This window comes from Haematobia irritans, chromosome 3 (genome assembly GCF_050003625.1).
Source record: "Haematobia irritans isolate KBUSLIRL chromosome 3, ASM5000362v1, whole genome shotgun sequence".
Taxonomy (NCBI): Eukaryota; Metazoa; Arthropoda; class Insecta; order Diptera; family Muscidae; genus Haematobia; species Haematobia irritans.
The window spans coordinates 194,843,801-194,863,763 of record NC_134399.1 but is presented as its reverse complement, the minus strand read 5'-3'; the positions used below and the strand labels follow the sequence as shown (position 1 = coordinate 194,863,763).

The 19,963-nt window shown below is 32.0% G+C and overlaps 2 protein-coding genes and 1 long non-coding RNA gene across 10 annotated transcripts in view; 2 read left to right on the top strand and 1 right to left on the bottom strand.

Moving 5' to 3' along the window:
* Positions 1–19,963, top strand: part of LOC142230618 (carboxypeptidase D) — a 266,046-nt gene that overhangs the window by 95,160 nt on the left and 150,923 nt on the right. The window lies entirely within an intron of this gene.
* LOC142230627 (uncharacterized) overlaps positions 278–19,963 on the top strand; it is a 339,644-nt gene continuing 319,958 nt past the window's right edge. The window contains exons 1-3 of the long non-coding RNA XR_012720755.1: positions 278–328; positions 386–694; positions 934–1,221. This is a non-coding gene — a long non-coding RNA (uncharacterized LOC142230627). The remainder of the gene's footprint in view (positions 329–385; positions 695–933; positions 1,222–19,963) is intronic.
* Positions 5,890–7,322, bottom strand: LOC142230620 (chymotrypsin-1-like). Its single transcript, XM_075301261.1, has 2 exons — positions 7,046–7,322; positions 5,890–6,736 (listed from the first exon to the last, which is right to left on the bottom strand). Exons 1-2 carry the CDS (start codon positions 7,288–7,290, stop codon positions 6,202–6,204), a joined length of 780 nt encoding a protein of 259 aa, XP_075157376.1. The 5' UTR covers positions 7,291–7,322; the 3' UTR covers positions 5,890–6,201.

The window sequence follows — 19,963 nt, the reverse complement described above, 5'->3', positions numbered from 1 at the left end:
TGACAACCCTGCTATTTTCATTAGAGGTGCGTACCAGATTACGAAATTGAACGCTACCGAAAATTTCGTTAGGATAAATAGCAATGCATTTCTTATGGGAATGGAATTTTTCCCTTGAAGTGCATACCGGCCTTTAGGAATGAAGTTTATATGTGTTTTGATTAACTTCCACTCCAAGTTTTTGTTCATGATTACAAATTATTGGGTAAACGAACAGAGTTATAGTGACATAGCTTATATGTCATTTTATTGGGTCTGGCAACACCTGACAACAAATTGCTTTGTTTATTTACTTCATATTGACAATATTTAGGAAATATTTTAGAGGGTAAGTCAATTAAAAGGAATAAACGTTTACAACGTAATAACGTTTTTGTGTTTTCAGCAGCTTCAAAATCGGATTTTCCGTCGTTTACTTAATCAGTGGATAGGATTTTGATAGAACCGCCTTATACACCAATCGTCCGAGTTAAAATAGCTACGGGATTATAAAAGCCTACCAGATCAAGAATTTATTTACTTTAAATGGTGTGAAATGGATATTACAAAGTGTAACAAATGAGATGTAAAGAGCAACCGCCAGCTGTGACGTCTAATGGGCACAATTGATAAATTAAATTCTTAGTGGTTTGTTCGCCTAACAATGGACATTACACATCCAAAAACAAAGAAAGCAAATTGGAATAGCATAAAGGTAAATTGCGTTACGGTGCTGTCACATTAGGCAAATATTTCACAAAAATCAAAAAAGAATTAGTCAACACAATAAAAACCATCAACAATTTTTCGACCCTATTGAATATATAATCAAAATATTTCAAAATTGATTTCACAAAAGGTGTGATACAAAATTTGGTTAAATATTTGCTTAGTATGACCGTACCGTTAGTTAAATACCAGCACACAAAGGATTTATTTTTCGAATAAACATAGTAAATAACTGCAGCCTGGTAGCCGAGTGGAGCCGCTTCTATTAATCTATTAGTGGTATTCGCAGCATGTGGAAGATGTTATACTAAAGAGCACTACGCCAACTTTTGAGAGATTTGTTCGTTATTTGGCATACCAATCTCACAATGGACAAATAAATGGAAAGGCTGGATATCCATTTAGTATAAACGGAGGGACACGATTGATGGTTTTTAAGTCGACCAGTATAAAATGCAGTGAATTGAATTAATATTTCTTTTTCATTTATCACAACATATTTTTACTGCTAAGGTGAGTATTAAGCCATTAAAATGAAAACTAAATCAGTAAAAAAGCCATAAAATTATACATATTTGTTACAAATTTTATTATAACTTGATGGGGAATAGACCAAAGGAAATTTTCACAAAGTGTGTATTCCTTAAAAGGGATTATTAAATAAAAGTAATCGTGAAAAAATGACGATTTTAGCGAAAATTTGCTTTGAGCTATTCCCCATCAAGGTATGTTGTTGTTGTTTTTGTTGTAGTCCTTTGGAGTTGGTATTTCGAGTTTTTCGGGAAATAAGCATACTCCAAAAAGGGGTTTGCAGTCCTTGGACAGGTATTGTAAACCCTGTGTCCGCTCCGGGCCGTAGACCCGACTGCAACGTTATAGTAAAATTTGTAATATGTATAATTTTATGCCTTTTTTGTGATTTAGTTTTCACTTTAGCGATATTAGCGGCTAAACTCGAACTTAATACTCACTTTACCTAGTTTCGTGGCGTATGGAAGCGTCGCTTTTCCAAGATGACTGAAGTTGTAATAAATTGATACTATTAATGTGAACAAAACTAAATATACATATTTTCATTTATGACCAATGTAATATTTCTGTTTTTAATTTACTTTGCTGGGCTATTTATTCTAAAGACTTGACCATAAATAGCCCAACAAAGGGAATGTAAAAAACTTAAAAACTAATTTGGTTTGATAAAACCCTGTCGTTAGGGATTATATACAATTTAGGGGAGATTTGATGATGCGCCATGCATATGATAAAAGCACGTTAGGCCATAAATATACTCCCTCAAGAAAATCGGTGCAAATGGTAAGGTTAATTTGCACATATGGAGATTACATTAGATTCTAGTTCTATAGGATTCTATTCTAGTTCTATAGGAAAATGGGATGAAATAACGAATTTCGAATAAATCGAGATCTAAATTGTATAGTTTCTTACTAAAATACATGAAGCCAATAATGATTAGCATGCCCACCTTGCATCACGACTTCAATTCAAATAGTGCTGTGAAATCGACAAGGACTCGGGTATAAAAAAGGACCCTTGTCATTGAGCTAAACATAAAATCGGGCATATAATAACATAGACTGATATCAGCCAAATTTAATATATCTCCAAAGGAACGTAAAATATCTTTGGTTTTATAATTCTATATGGTCACGAAGATAACTCAATTCATATCAAATCTTGGATCTATATATTAGTCAGATGCACCCACTATATTTAAATATAGCTTGTAACAGACTTGTGTCGAATATCATATAGCGGGATTCGCTCAACATTTAGCTCTTTTTTACCCCTATAAATATTCCCTTTACAAAAGAAAAAATAACCAATTTATGTAAAAATATTTTCATTATAAAATCCTAAAATGAATATCTCGAGTATTTCATCCTGTAATTAAACGTGTTTTTTCTTTGGAGCAAAGTCAAACAAACGACATAAGAGGAAAGTTTTTTTCTTAATTTCAATGCTAGTTTACATCGAAATAAATACATAAATGCTTTGCATAAAGACATTTATCTTTATTTATAGGACAGTAATTAGCACAATAATTTTACAAGATATTAAAGATGCATGTTTTTATGTTCAAGTTACTTGTCTTTACATGAACACAATTAGGTTTTATTGTAAAGAAATGTATCATCATATTTGAGAAAAATATGTATCTTGAATTGTAGGACGCAAAATCATCCTTGTTAAGACAATTTTTTGTTCAGTGTACGCAATCTAAATTTTTGGATGAGAAATTTACAAAATATTAAGGAAAAATTTCTTCAAAATAATGAAATTTTAATTAAAATAAAGTTTATAATCATTGATTCATTAAATTTGGGACACACATTTTGTAAATTTGCGTCCCTCCGTTAAAGTCGCGTGTCTTTGAACCAAGGCTAATTTTTCTTAAAGTAAAGAAACACATTTTTGATTTAAAAAAATTGTCCTTAAATGAACTAAAATATTGAAACTTTAGATTTAAAATAAAAACTCTTCAAATATAGGCTAAGATTTATTTTGAGGATTTAGTGTCTTTGGTTTAAAGTTTTTTTGGAATTAAGAAAACATTTTTTACTTTGAAGTATCCGTTATAATTTGGATTTTTAAACTGGCATTTGTTTGTACGTGAGTACCTTTATTAATAAACCGCGAAAAGAGAATGAAAATTTGTCAAATGGGATCTGTATCATAATTTTAATTTCATTGGTGCTAGATTTAAAGCTAGATAGGTCGCTAAAAAAATTCTTTATTTTAAAGAAGCTGCGTCTTTGGCGCGGAATTAATACCAAAATCCTTAAGGGAAGGTCAAAATCTTTGGATCCAAGTAAACTTTTTTTAATGTATATACTTTATAAGGTCTGAGTCCCATTCGATGTCCCTTGGTATAGGGTATAAAAAATTGAGTAAAAGTAAAGAATAAAATTATTGGCCACAAATTCTGACCTCATTTACGGTGCATTAGTTCTTTCTTACATTAAACAAAGTTTACTTCGTTTCACAGTTTCCGATCGTCCCTTAAGGATTTTGGTTTGGATTCCGTGCCAAAGATGTGGCTTCTTAAAAAAAAAAAAAAAAAAAAAAAAAAACAAGTATATACGGCCGTAAGTTCGGCCAGGCCGAAGCTTATGTACCCTCCATCATGGATTGCGTAGAAACTTCATCTAAACACTGCCATCCACAATCGAATTACTTAAGTTGCGGTAACGCTTGCGGATGGCAAGGTATCTTAAAACCTCCTAACACCATCTTCTAAATTGTATGTAAGTCCATACGTGGTATATATTAAATCAAAAAAGATCGATCCAATACGTATATAAATCAGTTTGACAAAGTAGACATAAAATTTTGACAAAATGTTCTACAGAAATAAATTTTTAACAAAATTTTCTATAGCAATAAAATTTTCACAAAATTTTCTATAGAAATAAACTTTTGACAAAATTTTCTATAGAAATAAAATCTTGGTAGGTTATTTTTGGCTCGAGTGGCAACCATGATTATGAACCGAATAAAATTTGAACAAAATTTTCTATAGAAATAAAATTTTGATAAAATTTTCGATAGAAATAAAATTTTGATAAAATTTTCAATAGAAATAAAATTTTGACAACGATGAAAATTTTATTATGAACCGAATAAAATTTTAACAAAATTTTCTCTAGAAATAAAATTTTGACAACATTTTCTATAGAAATAAAATTTTGACAAAATTTTCTATAGAAATAAAATTTTGGTAGATTATTTTTGGCTCTAGTGGCGACCATGATTTGAACCGATATGGACCAATTTTTGTGTGCGGAGGTCAAATCTGGAGAATGTTTTATATGGGGGCTATATATAATTATGGACCGATATTGACCAATTCTGGCACGGTTGTTAAAGATCATATACTAACACCCTGTTCCAAATTACAACCGGATTGGATGAAATTTGCTTCTCTTGGAGACTTCGCAAGCCAAATCTGGGGATCGGTTAATATGGGGTCTATATATAAATATGGACCCATGTGGACCAATTTTTGCATGGTTGTTAGAGACCATATACCAACATCATGTACCAAATTTCAGCCGGATCGGATGAAACGTACTTCTCTTTGGGGCTCCGCAAGCCAAATCTGGGGATCGGTTTATATGGGGGCTATATATAATTATGGACCGATGTGGACCACTTTTTTGCATGATTGTTAGAGACCATATGCCAACACCATGTACCAAATTTCAGCCGGATCGGATGAAATATGCTTCTCTTAGAGGCTCCACAATCCAAATCTGGGGATCGGTTTATATGGGGGCTATATATAATTAAGGACCGATATGGACCAATTTGTTCATGGTTGTTAGAGACCATATACCAACATCATGTACCAAATTTCAGCCGGATCGGATGAAATTTTCTTCTCTTTGAGGCTCCGCAAGCCAAATCTGGGGATCGGTTTATATGGGGGCTATATATAATTATGGACCGATGTGGACCAATTTTTGCATGGTGACCATATACCAACACCATATACCAAAATTCAGCCGGATCGGATGAAATATGCTTCTGTTAGAGGCTCCACAAGCCAAATCTGAGGGTCCCTTTATATGGGGGCTATACGTAAAAGTGGACCGATATGACCCATTTTCAATACCATCCGACCTACATCGATAACAACTACTTGTGCCAAGTTTCAAGTCGATAGCTTGTTTCGTTCGGAAGTTAGCGTGATTTCAACAGACGGACGGACGGACATGCTTAGATCCACTCAGAATTTCACCACGACCCAGAATATATATATATATATATATATATATATATATATATATATATATATATATATATATATATATATATATATATATATATATATATATATATATATATATATATATATATATATATATATATATATATATATATATATATATATATATATATATATATATATATATATATATATATATATATATATATATATATATTTATATATATATATATATATATATATATATATTATATGGGGTCTTAGAGCAATATTTCGATGTGTTACAAACGGAATGACAAAGTTAATATACCCCCATCCTATGATGGAGGGTATAAAAAAACAATTTTAAGGGACCTATCTAACTTTCCATGATTCGTGTACCTAAATTTCATTACTTAAAATAAATTTGTCCTTAGCATTGTGTAAACAGCTTTGGTGTTTTCTTTAATTAGAATTTTATTTACAATACATATCAAATGAAGGCAAGAACATAACTGTAATTCAGAGATAAAATGGTGCTGTTACAAGTCCTCAAAATCCCACAAAGATGCCCACTTTTAATGGGAAAAAAGTTATAATTTTTTTAGGAGGAGGAGGGGTTTGGTAACTTTTATACCAAACCCCCCCCCCCCCCCCCCATACCAGCCTTTCATCAACACCTAGGAACTTTATTAAAATTTTGGTTTTCGGATGAAAATATTACATTTTTATGTACAATAAAATTTACTTTCTTTTTTGCTCTTTTATATCAAATCCGTATTCTGTAAAATCCATTGTCTATAATAGGCAATATTGGTGAAACCATCTGGATATTCATTGCCACATTTTTCTAAGCTGAAAGATGCCAATCCCACCAGTTCCCCGTGATAAATAGCAGCTGCCCCAATATCTCCAGTACAAATACCTCCACCATTGAATTGTAAACAAAGTAAACTCTTTTCAGCTTCATCACCCAAAAGATGGGACATACAATTACTCGGTTCCACTACATCCATTGTGATATATTGTAAATAACGCGATACATAACCAGAAGTCTTCTGAAAACCCCATCCAGCAATAGAAATTTCGGAAGCTTTAAGCGAAGGTCTTTCATAGGATACTTCAATTGGTTGTATGTAATCGGAAAATACTAGAGGTTCTTGAAGTTTCAACAAAGCTAAATCGTTCAACATATTGGTGTAATTCGAATGCACCATAATTTCGGAGATTTTCCATAGCAAACCTTTGTCGTAGAGACTCAATGAACCCACACGAATATTAAATTCATGTGCAGGATAACTAGAATGGGAAAAACACTTTATGAATTAGAAAGTTTTTATTTTTTTTTTTTTCAAAAATATCGACGTGAGAATGGTGAACTTCATTTTGACTAATTTATGGTGAAAATTATTCAGAATGTACAACCACATTGAAATCTATATATATTTTTTTTTATAAAATAATATTCATATATTCATAAATCGTTCGATTATGTTTTAAGCCATCTTAATTTATGGAAGGTTGTATGATAAATTGAACCGAAAAAATAAAGTTTTAATTTCTCAACATTCTCAATACTCATGAATTTTCAAGGAGTTTTAAACAGACCTTGTCACGCCATCGTTTGAAAAATTCTTCACAACACATCGGCCTGCTGTCAAAATAAAATTTCTTGAAATTATAACCCCACCACAGATATGATCTCCCAGCCGTCTGATGGATACTACATAGGGAAACTGACTTTCTTTAGCAGAAAAACCACCAACAATTCTTTGAACTTGTCCATCTGATTTGTAGAAGACGATTAAAAAAATTAAAATTAAAAATATATTCGATATCTTGGTGGCACCCATTATGAATAGAGTACAAAATGTAACTGTTTGAAAAAAAAATATTTTATTTTTTGTAGGGCAAAGCATTTGCTAGTTTAGATCACAATTTAACTAATCTAATCTCTATTGATTGTGATTAACAAAAATTGTTTTATAATAATATTTCCATATGTTTTTCTTATACAGTGTAAGAAATATTTGGTAATTTTTAATAACCATGGTGACAAATTTTCGATATTGCTGCTATTCATAAACTTCAAGAAAACAAGTAAGGAAAGTCTAAAGTCGGGCAGGGCCGACTATATTATACCCTGCACCACTTTATATATCCAAATTTTGGATACCATATCACATCCGTCAAATGTGTTGGGGCTAAATATCATTCGATTTGGACAGAATTTGATAGATTTTTACAAAATCTATAGACTCAAAATTTAAGTTGGCTAATGCACTAGGGTGGAACACAATTTTAGTAAAAAAAAAAAAATATAGGAAACATTTAAATCTGAAGCGATTTTAGGGAAACTTCGCAAAAGTTTATTTATGATTTATCGCTCGATATATATGTATTAGCAGTTTATGAAAATTAGAGTAATTTTTACAACTTTTCGACTAAGCAGTGGCGATTTAACAATGTTGGTATTTTGACCATTTTTGTCGAAATCACAAAAACATATATATGGGAGCTATATCTAAATCTGAACCGATTTCAATCAAATTTGGCACACATGACTATATTACTAATTGTACTCCTAGTGTAAAATTTCAACCAAATTCGGCCAAAACTCTGGCTTCTGGGGCCAGCCATATAAGTCCATATCGGGCGAAAAATATATATGGAAGCTATATCTAAATCTGAACCGATTTCAATGAAATTTGACACACATGACTATACTACCAATTGTACTCCTTGTGCAAAATTTCAAGCTCATCGGGATAAAACTCTGGCTTCTGGGTCCATATAAGTGCATATCGGGCGAAAGATATATATGGGAGCTATATCTAAATCTGAATCGATTTCAACCAAATTTGGCACGCATAGCTACAATGCTAAATCTACTCCATGTGCAAAATTTCAACCAAATTGGGCCAAAACTCTGGCTTTTAGGACCATATTAGTCCATATCGGGCGAAAGATATATATGGGAGCTATATCTAAATCTGAACCGATTTCAATCAAATTTTGCACACTTGACTATACGGCTAAGTGTTATGTTAGTACAAAATTTCAAGCAAATCGGTATAAAACTCTGGCTGCTGGGTCCATATTAGTGCATATCGGGCGAAAGATATATATGGGAGCTATATCTAAATCTGAACCGATTTCTTCCAAAATCAATAGGGTTCTATTCTGACCCAAATTAGGAATATGTGCCAAATTTGAAGGCGATTGAACTTAAATTGCGACCTAGACTTTGATCACAAAAATGTGTTCACAGACAGACGGACGGACGGACGGACGGACGGACGGACGGACGGACAGACGGACAGACGGACATGGTTATATCGACTCAGGGACCCACTAAAATTGTAATTGAATTTAACTCTTAAGCGTTTTATGTTGGTGAGCAGGAATATTTTCGTGAGTGTAATTCGTTTCTCACGCACACTCACGAAGATATTATTTTCGTGACTCACCTCACGTACGACATTTTAGTTTGTTAATCACGCTCACCCACACTCACGCTGTTGTCATGAGCGTGACTCACGACTCACGCACGTATCACGAAAATTTTCGTGAGTCACGACGATTTCGTGTCATGTGCACACCTCTAATATGAACTAAAGCAGAAGAAAATGTTCGTACGATTCCCAATGATAGAATGAGAACGAACTATGATTTGGTGTCAATGGTTTTATACCAACCACCATAGAATGGTGACGGGGGTATAATAAGTTTGTCATTCCGTTTGTAACACATCGAAATATCGATTTCCGACTATATAAAGTATATATATTCTTGATCAGGGAGAAAATCTAAGACGATATAACCATGCCCGTCTGTCTGTCTGTTGTAATCTCGCTACAGCCCTCAATAATGGCGCTATCGTCCTGAAATTTGGCACAGATTCGTCTTTTGTTTGCAGGCAGGTCAAGTTCGAAGATGGGCTATATCGGTCCAAGTTTTGATATAGTCCCCATATAAACTGACCTCCCGATTTGGGGTCTTGGACTTATAAAAACTGTAGTTTTTATCCAATTTGCCAGAAATTGGAAATCTAGAGGTATCCTAGGACCCTATAGACGTGTGCCGAAAATGGTGCCTATCGGTCCATGTTTTGGTATAGCCCCCATATAAACCGATCTCCCGATTTTACTTCTTGAGCTTCTATAATCCGTAGTTTTAATCCAATTTACCTGAAATTTGAAATCTAGAGGTATTCTAGGACCCGGTCCATGTTTTATATAGCCACCAAATATACCGATCTCCCGATTTTACTTCTTGGACTTCTAGAATCCGTAAGTTTTACCCAATTTGCCTCAAATCGGAAATCTAGAGGTATTCTAGGACCTTAAAGAGGTGTACCGAAAATGGTGAGTATCGGTCCATGTTTTGGTATAGCCCCCATATAGACCGATTTCCCGATTTTACTTTTAGGGCTTCTAGAATCCGTAGTTTTTATCCAATTTGCCTGAAATTTGAAATCTAGAAGTATTCTAGGAAAATAAAGAGATGTGCCGAAAATGGTGAGTATCGGTCCATGTTGTGGTATAGCCCCCATATAGACCGATCTCCCGATTTTACTTCTTGGGCTTCTATAATCCGTAGTTTTAATCCAATTTACCTGAAATTTGAAATCTAGAGGTATTCTAGGACCCTATAGACGTGTGCCGAAAATGGTGAGTATCGGTCCATGTTTTGATATAGCCCCCATATAGACCGATCTCCCGATTTTGCTTCTTGGGCTTCTAGAATCTGTAGTTTTTATCCAATTTGCCTGGAATTTTAAATCTAGAGGTATTCTAGGACCATAAAGACGTGTGTCGAAAATGGTGAGTACCGGTCGATGTTTTGGTATATCCCCCATATAGACCAATCTCCCGATTTTACTTCTTGGGCTTCTAGAATCCGTAGTTTTTATCCAATAAGCTTGAAATTGGAAATCTAGAGGTATTCTAGGAATATAAAGAGATGTGCCGAGAATGGGGATTATCGGACCATGTTTCGATATAGCCCCTATATAGACCGGTCTCCCGATTTTACTTCTTGGGCTTCTAGAGTCCGTAGTTTTTATACAATTTGCCTAAAATTGGAAATCAAGAGGTATTCTAGGACCATAAAGAGGTGTGCCGAATGTATTGAATACCCACAGAAAAAAAAGTGTCTCGTAAATTTAAGAAAATTTTTACAATAATTTATTACAAGAATTTTCCAGAATTTTAGTTCATTTTTCGCATCTTCAACGAAAATTAACTACTCGGAATGAAATTTTACAAATTCTAAGTAGCAATCGTTTAGTTCATGGCCTACAAAATACGATGGAAATTTCCTTAAAAAATTTCTTAACTGGTAGTTAAAAATTCGTTTGTCATGCTATAAAACTACTTGTGAAATGTAAAGTATTTTGTAAATAATAAGTGCAATTTACTATAAGATTTTTTTGTATGAGAAAATATTTTTTTACGAAAAATGAACTTGAAAGTGGATAGCAATTTCTTTCTGACAATTCCTATAGTTAATAATTGTTGGTAAAAAATTACCCAATGAAATATTTTTAGTTCACATGTATTTAATTTATAGACATTTTCGTCAAAAATGGTAGATAACATTTCTTGAAAATTTTGCAAATTTTAAGTTAAACGTTTCATTGTTCGTAAACTGGTGTGCCTTTACGAATATTATTCTTAGAGTAAATTGTCAGCAGATGCGATGAACTAATGCATAGTACAGAGATCTTTATCGGCATAGTGGAATGTGATTAATGTAAAGATGATGTTACTTGAGTTTTGTTGTGTATACATGAGCGTGGGGTTGTTTTTATTTTTGTTCATTTAGTGGTTTGCGTGTGTGTGTGTTTGTTATTCGCGGATGGTTTATGTGGCTGGATGAGGTGTTGTTTTCAATAAAGGCACATGTGTTTTTGTTGTTGTAGGAATGTTTTGGCTTTGCTTGGTTTTGTTTGGCATGCTTCAGTTGTATAGTTGGCGTTGGCGTGGGCTGTTGCATCTTTTAAGTAGGTATGCAACAAGGGAGTATAAAGGCATGGAATATTTTGGATTTTTGAGACATATATTGGTGTTTGTTTATTAAACCTTTTAAATGAAAGTTATTAATATTTTATCGGTAGTTTAGAAAAAAGTTATTACGAATATTTAGGAAAATATGTTGAAAGTGTATTGAAATGTTTATTATTCTATGTAAAAAATTAATATTCAATTCCAGATGAATTTAGAAAATTTTTGTTATATCTCAGCGTATAGTTTATTCATAAATTGGTAAGTATTTTTTTAATATGACTTTCTTTTCAAAAGAATATTTTTTATGTATATTATTTTTTGTTAATTAATTTTTTTGGAAACCAGTTTAATGTTTTTCTTTGTTGTAAAAACAATATTTAATTTCAGAGCAACTCCAGATGGATTGGAACAAATAAAAAATAGAGAATTGGTAAGTTTTCTTTTAAAAATTGGCTTTATTTTAACTAGAATATTTACGTTTTTGTGACCTTTTTATCATCAAAATTACAGGTTTTTAATGCCTTATTTTAGTATTTCTTTAATCAAATTTTTTGGAAACCAATGTAATATTTTTAATGTAAAAACAAATATTTAATTTCAGAATAACCCCTTAAACATTTGGACATATTTTTAGTACTCCTTTGCCTGTAATTTTATAGTGAATTGGTAAGGATTCTTTAACTTTCTTTTAGCCCTGGACAGTCATCCTTATTTTTTGTACATTAACGTCAGCCTTCGTCATTTTGACTACGGCTCATTTCAAGACGCTAAAATTTTCATCGTGAGCGAAAAAGTGAACCAAACTTGAGTTTATTTTCTTATTCAATTTGGTTTTAAGTAGTATAAAACAAAAATTCATAAAACGGTCGAATTAGTATAACTTAAATTCACCATTTACCAATAGACTAAAATGCATTTTAAATCGAAAATGAAATTACGTGTCGTCATTTTGACGAATGATGACTGTCTAGGGTTATCAAGAATATTTGGTTTTTAATGCATATTATTATTTTTTTCATTTGATTTTTTGAAAACTTATTTAATAATTTTATTTAATATTTAATTTCAGAGTAACCCAAATAAATTTGGACAACTTTTTATATTTCCCCTCAGCGTACAATTTAATAGAGAATTGGTAAGTTTTATATTAAAACTTTGGCTTTCTTTCAACTAGAATATTTATTTTATTATATCCTTCACATCGATAACAACACATTTTTATGAGTTTATTTAGAATACTTCATTATTTCTCTAATTGTTTCAGGTACAAATTTTATGAGATACGTTTTCCAAAGAAAAGTTGAATTCTTTACACCATTTGATAAAATGCCCCAAATATGGTAAGTTACAAGCTAAAATGAAGAATTAAAAATTATATTTCATTACATGGTGTTAATTTTTAACAATTTTCATTTTTGTTTCCATTTTTTTCAGCAAGATATGTGAAAAAAACTACCTACGATGAATAAAAAAAAGGATAAGTCACAATGTACAAACAGCGGGTTCAAATGAACTACTCTCTGTTCCACGTGCACTCAAAAAAAAGTGAACTCTCTATTTCACTAAAGCCATATTAACTTTATATTAGTTCATAGAATCATTATGTTTGGAAAAAGTTTATTTTAGTCAAATAAATTTTTGCGTATGTTAGTTAAATGAACTAAAAAACGGGAAAAAGTTATACACAAATAAAGCATAAAGATTTCCTAATTTCGTATTTCTTACAAAATAGTTCATTATTTCTTTAAATTTGTAAATTTTACCAAAAATGTGTCCATCGTGAACTTCGTATGTCACTAAAGACATTCTTGCAATTTTGAACTCCAAGATTTCTCTTAAAACTACAAAATTTTCTTTAACTACTGAAAAAAATTAGTTATGTCTAATAAATTTTCTTGAATTTGTCGAAAAATATTTACTTATTTTTGCCATATCGGAGTGATGCCAGCGCTTGTAATACCGTTTAGTTAAAATTTTCTAAAAAAGTTCCAAATTTTCTAAAATTAATCGAAAGTTATCTTTCCTGGTGGGTTCACTGTTTTTTCAGTGTGGTCATAATTTTTATTCACAAAAAACATTGTATTAAGAACTTTCATCATAAGTTTTTATAATAAAGTACTTTTGCTTAAAGAAAGTTGAATTTTAATGTATGAAAATTTTCATAATAGTAAAACGGTTTGTTGTTCCTTTAATTATTTAATTTCTCTGTACTGTGGAATGATTGATTTAAAAATAGTTTAGTCGTCGACATTTTAAGGAGACTGTTAACCACTTTTTATTATCGGGTTTCCCAAAAAATAAGCAGGTAAACCAAAATAATACTGACTTTTTAACTTGGTAGGGGTATATAAATCTTATGGTGTTGTAAAAATGAACTAAAATACAATGTTATAGATTAACTAAAAGTTAAGAGAATTATAAACTAGACAAGTTGAAAAAAATCTTAAGGGCTAAATCATGGTCAATATTACTACAGTTTAGTTCATTTTGCAATGGAAAAGGGTTCACTGTTTTTTCAGTGCCGGTAAAGTTTTTGATATAGCCCCCATATAGACCGATCTCCCGATTTTACTTCTTGGGCTTCTAGAATCCGTAGTTTTTATCCAATTTGCCTAAAATTGGAAATCTATAGGTATTCTAGGACCATAAAGAGGTGTGCCAATGTATTGAGTATCGGTAAAGTTTTTGATATAGCATCCTTATAAACCGGTCCTCCGATTTGGGGTCTAGATTCTAGAACTACAATTAAATGTGGTTATCCCCCATTACACCCAACTCCCGATTTTACTAGAATCCGTAGTTTTTATCCGATTTGCCACAAATTGAACATATACTATCATTTTAGACCCATAACAATGTGTATATGATTTAGTTTTATCGGTCCATTTGGTAAGGCCTCCATATAGACCGATTTCACTTACTGAGAGTATAGAAGGCGTACTGATCATGAAAATTGCTTGAAACTGAATGCAAAATTTCCAGATTTTATTTCTCGTTTCATTTAAATAATTGGGATGAAAATCTACAGATTTTAGATTTAAAATCAAGGCGTTATTTCATCATTTTCTTGCACACTTACAAGATTTTTATGATTCCTCTAAAACTCGAACAAAAAATGGTTCTTATAAATTCAGAATCGGATCTAGTCTTCATAGGTAAAATCTTTACATTTATCTGTGGGAAGCGTACTGGTTGAACTGATCTGCTTGGGAAAATATCTGTCATCAAACCCACCAAGATTTTACTTAGAAATAAAATTTTGACAAAATTTTCTATAGAAATAAAACTTTGAAAAAATTTTCTCTAGAAATAAAAAAACATGTTTATAAAATTTTATAAAGATATAAAAATTTCACAAAATTTCCTATAGAAATAAAACTTTGACAAAATTTTCTCTAGAAATAAAAAAATTTATAAAATTTTATATAGAAATAAAATTTTGACAAAATATTCCATAGAAATAAAATTTTGACAAAATTTTCGATAGAGATAAAATTTTTATAATTTTGCCAAAATTTTCTATAAAAATAACAGTTTGACAAAATTTTCTATAGACATAACAGTTTGACAAAATTTTCTATAGAAATAAAATTTTGACAAAACTTTATATAGAAATAAAATTTTGACAAAATTTTCTATAGAAATAAAATTTTGACTAAACTTTCTATAGAAATAAAATATCCACAACATTTTCTATAGAACTAAAATGTTTATAATTTTGACCAATTTTCTCTAGATATAAAATTTTAAAAAAATGTTCTATAGAAATGCAACTTAGCCAAAATTTTCTATAGAAATAACATGTTGCCAAAATTTTCTATAGTAATAAAATTTTGCCAAGGTTTTATTTAGAAATAAAATTTTGACAAAATTTTCTATAGAAATAAAACTTTGACAACATTTTCTGTAGAAATAAAAAAATTATAAAATTTTATAGAGAAATAAAAATTTGACAAAATTTCCTATAGAAATATAACTTTGACAAAATTTTCTCTAGAAATAAAAAAAATTGATAAAATTTTCTTAGAAATAAAATTTAGACAAGTTTTTCTGTAGATATAAAATTTTGACAAAATATTCCATAGAAATAAAATTTTGACAAAATTTTCCATAGATCTAAAATTTTTATAATTTTGACAAAATTTTCTATAGAAATAAAATTTTGACAAAATTTTCTACAGAAATAAAATTTGACAATATTTTTTATAGAAATAAAATTTTGAAAAAAAATTTCTATAGAAATAAAATTTTGACAAAATTTTCTACAGAACTAAAATTTTTATAATTTTCACAAATTTTCTATAGAAATAAAATTTTAAAAAAATTTTCTATAGAAATGCAATTTAGCCAAAATTTTCTATAGAAATACAATTTTGCCAAAATTTTCTATAGTAATAAAATTTTGACAAAAATTTCTGTAGAAATAAAATTTTGACAAAATTTTCTATAGAAATAAAACTTTGACAAAATTTTCTGTAGAAATAAAAAAAATTATAATATTTTATAAAGAAATAAAAATTTGACAAAATTTCCTATAGAAATAAAACTGTGACAAATTTTTCTCTAGAAATAAAAAAAAATGATAAAATTTTCTATAGAAATAAAATGTTGATACATTTTTCTATAGCAATGTTTCTACTACTTTTTCTTTTTTTGGACATTATGGATTGTTTGAAGCTCATTCTTTGCAATATAAGAAAGCTTTACCAATACTGTCTAATAATTGAAATGAGTAGATCGTCCAATAAAGGGAACTGGTGAGGATGTGGAAATCCGAAACAGCTGCCTTCCAAACCATTTTGGACAACATTTTTGCTCTTCCATAACATCATAAAAAACAAGTATATACAGCAGTAAGTTCGGCCGGGCCGAATCTTAAATACCCACCACCATGAACCAAATATTAGGATTTCCTTTGAAATTTCAGGAGGGCTTGAGGACTTGGGGACACTTCCCGAAGAAACATTTAAAGATTTCACCTATGAGGACTATATCAGATTCTGGATTTATAAGAACCATTTTTGGTTGAGTTTTAGAGGAATCATTAACATCTCTTGTAAGTGTGCAAGAAAATTATAAAATAACGTCTTGATTTGAAATTTTAAATCTGTAGATTTTCACCCCAAAAATAAAATCCGGAAATTTTACATTGAGTTTCAAGCAATTTTCATGATAAGTGCGCTTTCTACACCCTCAAGAAGTGAAGTCGGTCTATATGTAGCATTACTATATATGGCATTACCAAATGGACCGATAAAAACTTAATCCGATACACGTTTTTGTGAGCCTTAAATACGAGAATATTTACAATTTCAGGCAAATCGGATAAAAACTACGGTTTCTAGAAGCCTAAGGAGTTAAATCGGGAAATCGTTCTTATGGGGGCTATACTAAAATACCGACCGATACTAACCGTTTTCGGCACACCTCTTTATGGCCCAAAAATACCTCTAGATTTACAATTTCAGGCAAATTGGATAAAAACTACGGTTTCTATAAGCCCAAGAAGTAAAATCGGGAGGTCGGTTTATATGGGGGCTATACCAAAACATGGACCGAAACTCACCATTTTTGGCACACCTCTTCAAGGTCCCAAAATATCTCTAGATTTTCAATTTCGCGCAAATTGGATGAAAACTACGATTTCTATAAGCGAAAGACCCCAAATCGGGAGGTCGGTTTATATGGGGGCTATACCAAACCATGGACCGACACTCACCATTTTTGGCACGCCTCTTCAAGGTCCCAAAATACCTCTAGATTTTCAATTTCGCGCAAATTGGAGGAAAACTACGGTTTCTATAAGCGAAAGACCCCAAATCGGGAGGTCGGTTTATATGGGGGCTATACCAAAACATGGACCGACACTCACCATGTTTGGCACACCTCTTCAAGGTCCCAAAATATCTCTAGATTTTCAATTTCGCGCAAATTGGATGAAAACTACAGTTTCTATAAGCGAAAGACCCCAAATCGGGAGGTCGGTTTATATGGGGGCTATACCAAAACATGACCCGATATAGCCCATCTTCGAACTTGACCTGCGCGCAGACAAAAGACGATTCTGTGCCAAATTTCAGGACGATAGCTCCATTATTGAATGCTGTAGCGTGATTACAACAGACAGCCAGACAGACAGACAGACAGACGGACGTCTGTCTGTCTGTTGTAATCACGCTACAATCTTCAATAATGAAGCAATCGTGTTGAAATTTTGCACAAACTCGTCTTTTGTCTGCAGGCAGGTCAAGTTCGAAGATGGGCTATATCGGTCCAGGTTTTGATATAGTCCCCATATAAACCGACCTCCCGATTTGGGGTCTTGGGCTTATAGAAATCGTAGTTTTTATCCAATTTGCCTGAAATTTGAAATCTAGAGGTATTTTATGACCATAAAGAGGTGTGCCAAAAATGGTGAGTATCGGTCCATGTTTTGGTATAGCCCCCATATAGACCGATCTCCCGATTTTACTTCTTGGGCTTATAGAAACCGCAGTTTTTATTCAATTTACCTGAAATTAGAAATCTAGAGGTATTGTAGGACCACAAATACGTGTGCCAAAAATTGTGAGCATCGGTCCATATTTTGGTATAGCCCCCATATAGACCGATCTCCCGATTTTACTTCTTGGGCTTATAGAAACCGCAGTTTTTATTCAATTTACCTGAAATTGGAAATCTAGAGGTATTGTAGGACCACAAATATGTGTGCCAAAAATTGTGAGTATCGGACCATGTTTTGGTATGGTCCCCATATAAAACGACCTCCCGATTTGGGGTCTTGGGCTTATAGAAACCGTAGTTTTTATCCAATTTGTCTGAAATTGGAAATCTAGATGTATTTTAGGACCATAAAGAGGTGTGCCGAAAATGGTGAGTATCGGTTCATATTTTGGTATAGCCCCCATATAGACCGATTTCCCGATTTTATTTCTTGGGCTTCTAGAATCCGAAGTTTTATCCTATTTACCTGAAATTGGAAATCTAGAGGTATTTTCGGGTCATAAAGAGGTGTGCCGAAAACGGTGAGTATCAGTCCATATTTTAGTATAGCCCCCATAAGAACGATCTCCCGATTTAACTCCTTGGGTTTCTAGAAACCGTAGTTTTTATCTGATTTGCCTGAAATTGGAAATATTCTGGTATTTTAGGCTCACGAAAACGTGTATCGGATTAAGTTTTTATCGGTCCATTTGGTAATGCCTCCATATAGACCGACTTCATTTCTTGAGGGTGTAGAAGGCGCACTGATCATGAAGATTGCTTGAAACTCAAGGTAAAATTTCCAGATTTTACTTCTACGGATTTAAGATTTCAAATCAAGACGTTATTTTATAATTTTCTTGCACACTTACAAGAGATGTTAATGATTCCTCTAAAACTCAAACAAAAATGGTTCTTATAAATCCAGAATCTGATATAGTCCTCATAGGTCAAATCTTTAAATTTATCTTCGGGAAGCGTCCTTAATTCCTCAAGCCCTCCTGAAATTTCAAAAGAAACCCTATTATTTGGTTCATGGTGGTGGGTATTTAAAATTCGGCCCGGCCGAACTTAGTGCTGTATATACTTGTTTTCATTCGTTTTGTTTTGTTATTGTTGGTTTTTGTTCTTAATCATTGTTGTTGTTGTTTTTTTGATTTCAGCTTAAAACCATACATGGACTAAACTACAAGTGTAGCTTATTTCGGCAAAAGCCGGCTATCAATATAAAACCTCTTTTCGGAGGGTTCAAGTGTGGTTTATTGTTGGGTTTAATGAACTGCCTGAATTTATTCTGATAATTGGTTGAGAGTTTTGCTGCAAGTAGAGGATGCTGATGAGGAATGTGGTAATTCCGAAACGTGCGTCAACCCAACCATCTTGCAGTCTATAGGAATTTGCCCAAATAAATTTGACAAACATTCTTTTCCTCTGTTGGTTAAGCTACACTTGTAATTTAGTCAATGTATGGTTTTAAGCTGAAATCGAAATAAAATTTTGAAGAAATTTTCTATAAAAATAAAATTTTGACAAAATTTTTTATAGAAATAAAATTTTGCCAAGATATTCAATAGAAATAACATTTTGACAAAATTTTCTATAGAAATAAAATTTTGACAAAATTTTTTCGGTGCAGGTCCTGTACCGATCCTGTGGTTGATCCATTTCCCGTAGGGTAAATTTGGGATCATCCTCTGCTTCTTGAATTCGGCTCTCAATTCTAGGTGCCCGGTCATTACACTCACGGTCCTCTTGACTGTCGTCCTACTTCCTTTGAGTAGTTATCCTGTATTTTTCTTGTCTAGATCACACCTATAGTCGCCCTTCCGACCTCACTCAGCTCGCTATCGTGTTTGTCTCCCGTTCATCCAATTCATCCAACCCGCACCGCAATGCAATGCATCTATAGGCTTTACGTTGTCTAAGTTCATTAGTGCCCTAGCTCTTATCGCCAGTTCATTTGCCTTTATTTCTTCTTAATATCAAAATATTATGGAAATAAATCAATATAAGGTTTGTATTATATTTCAGT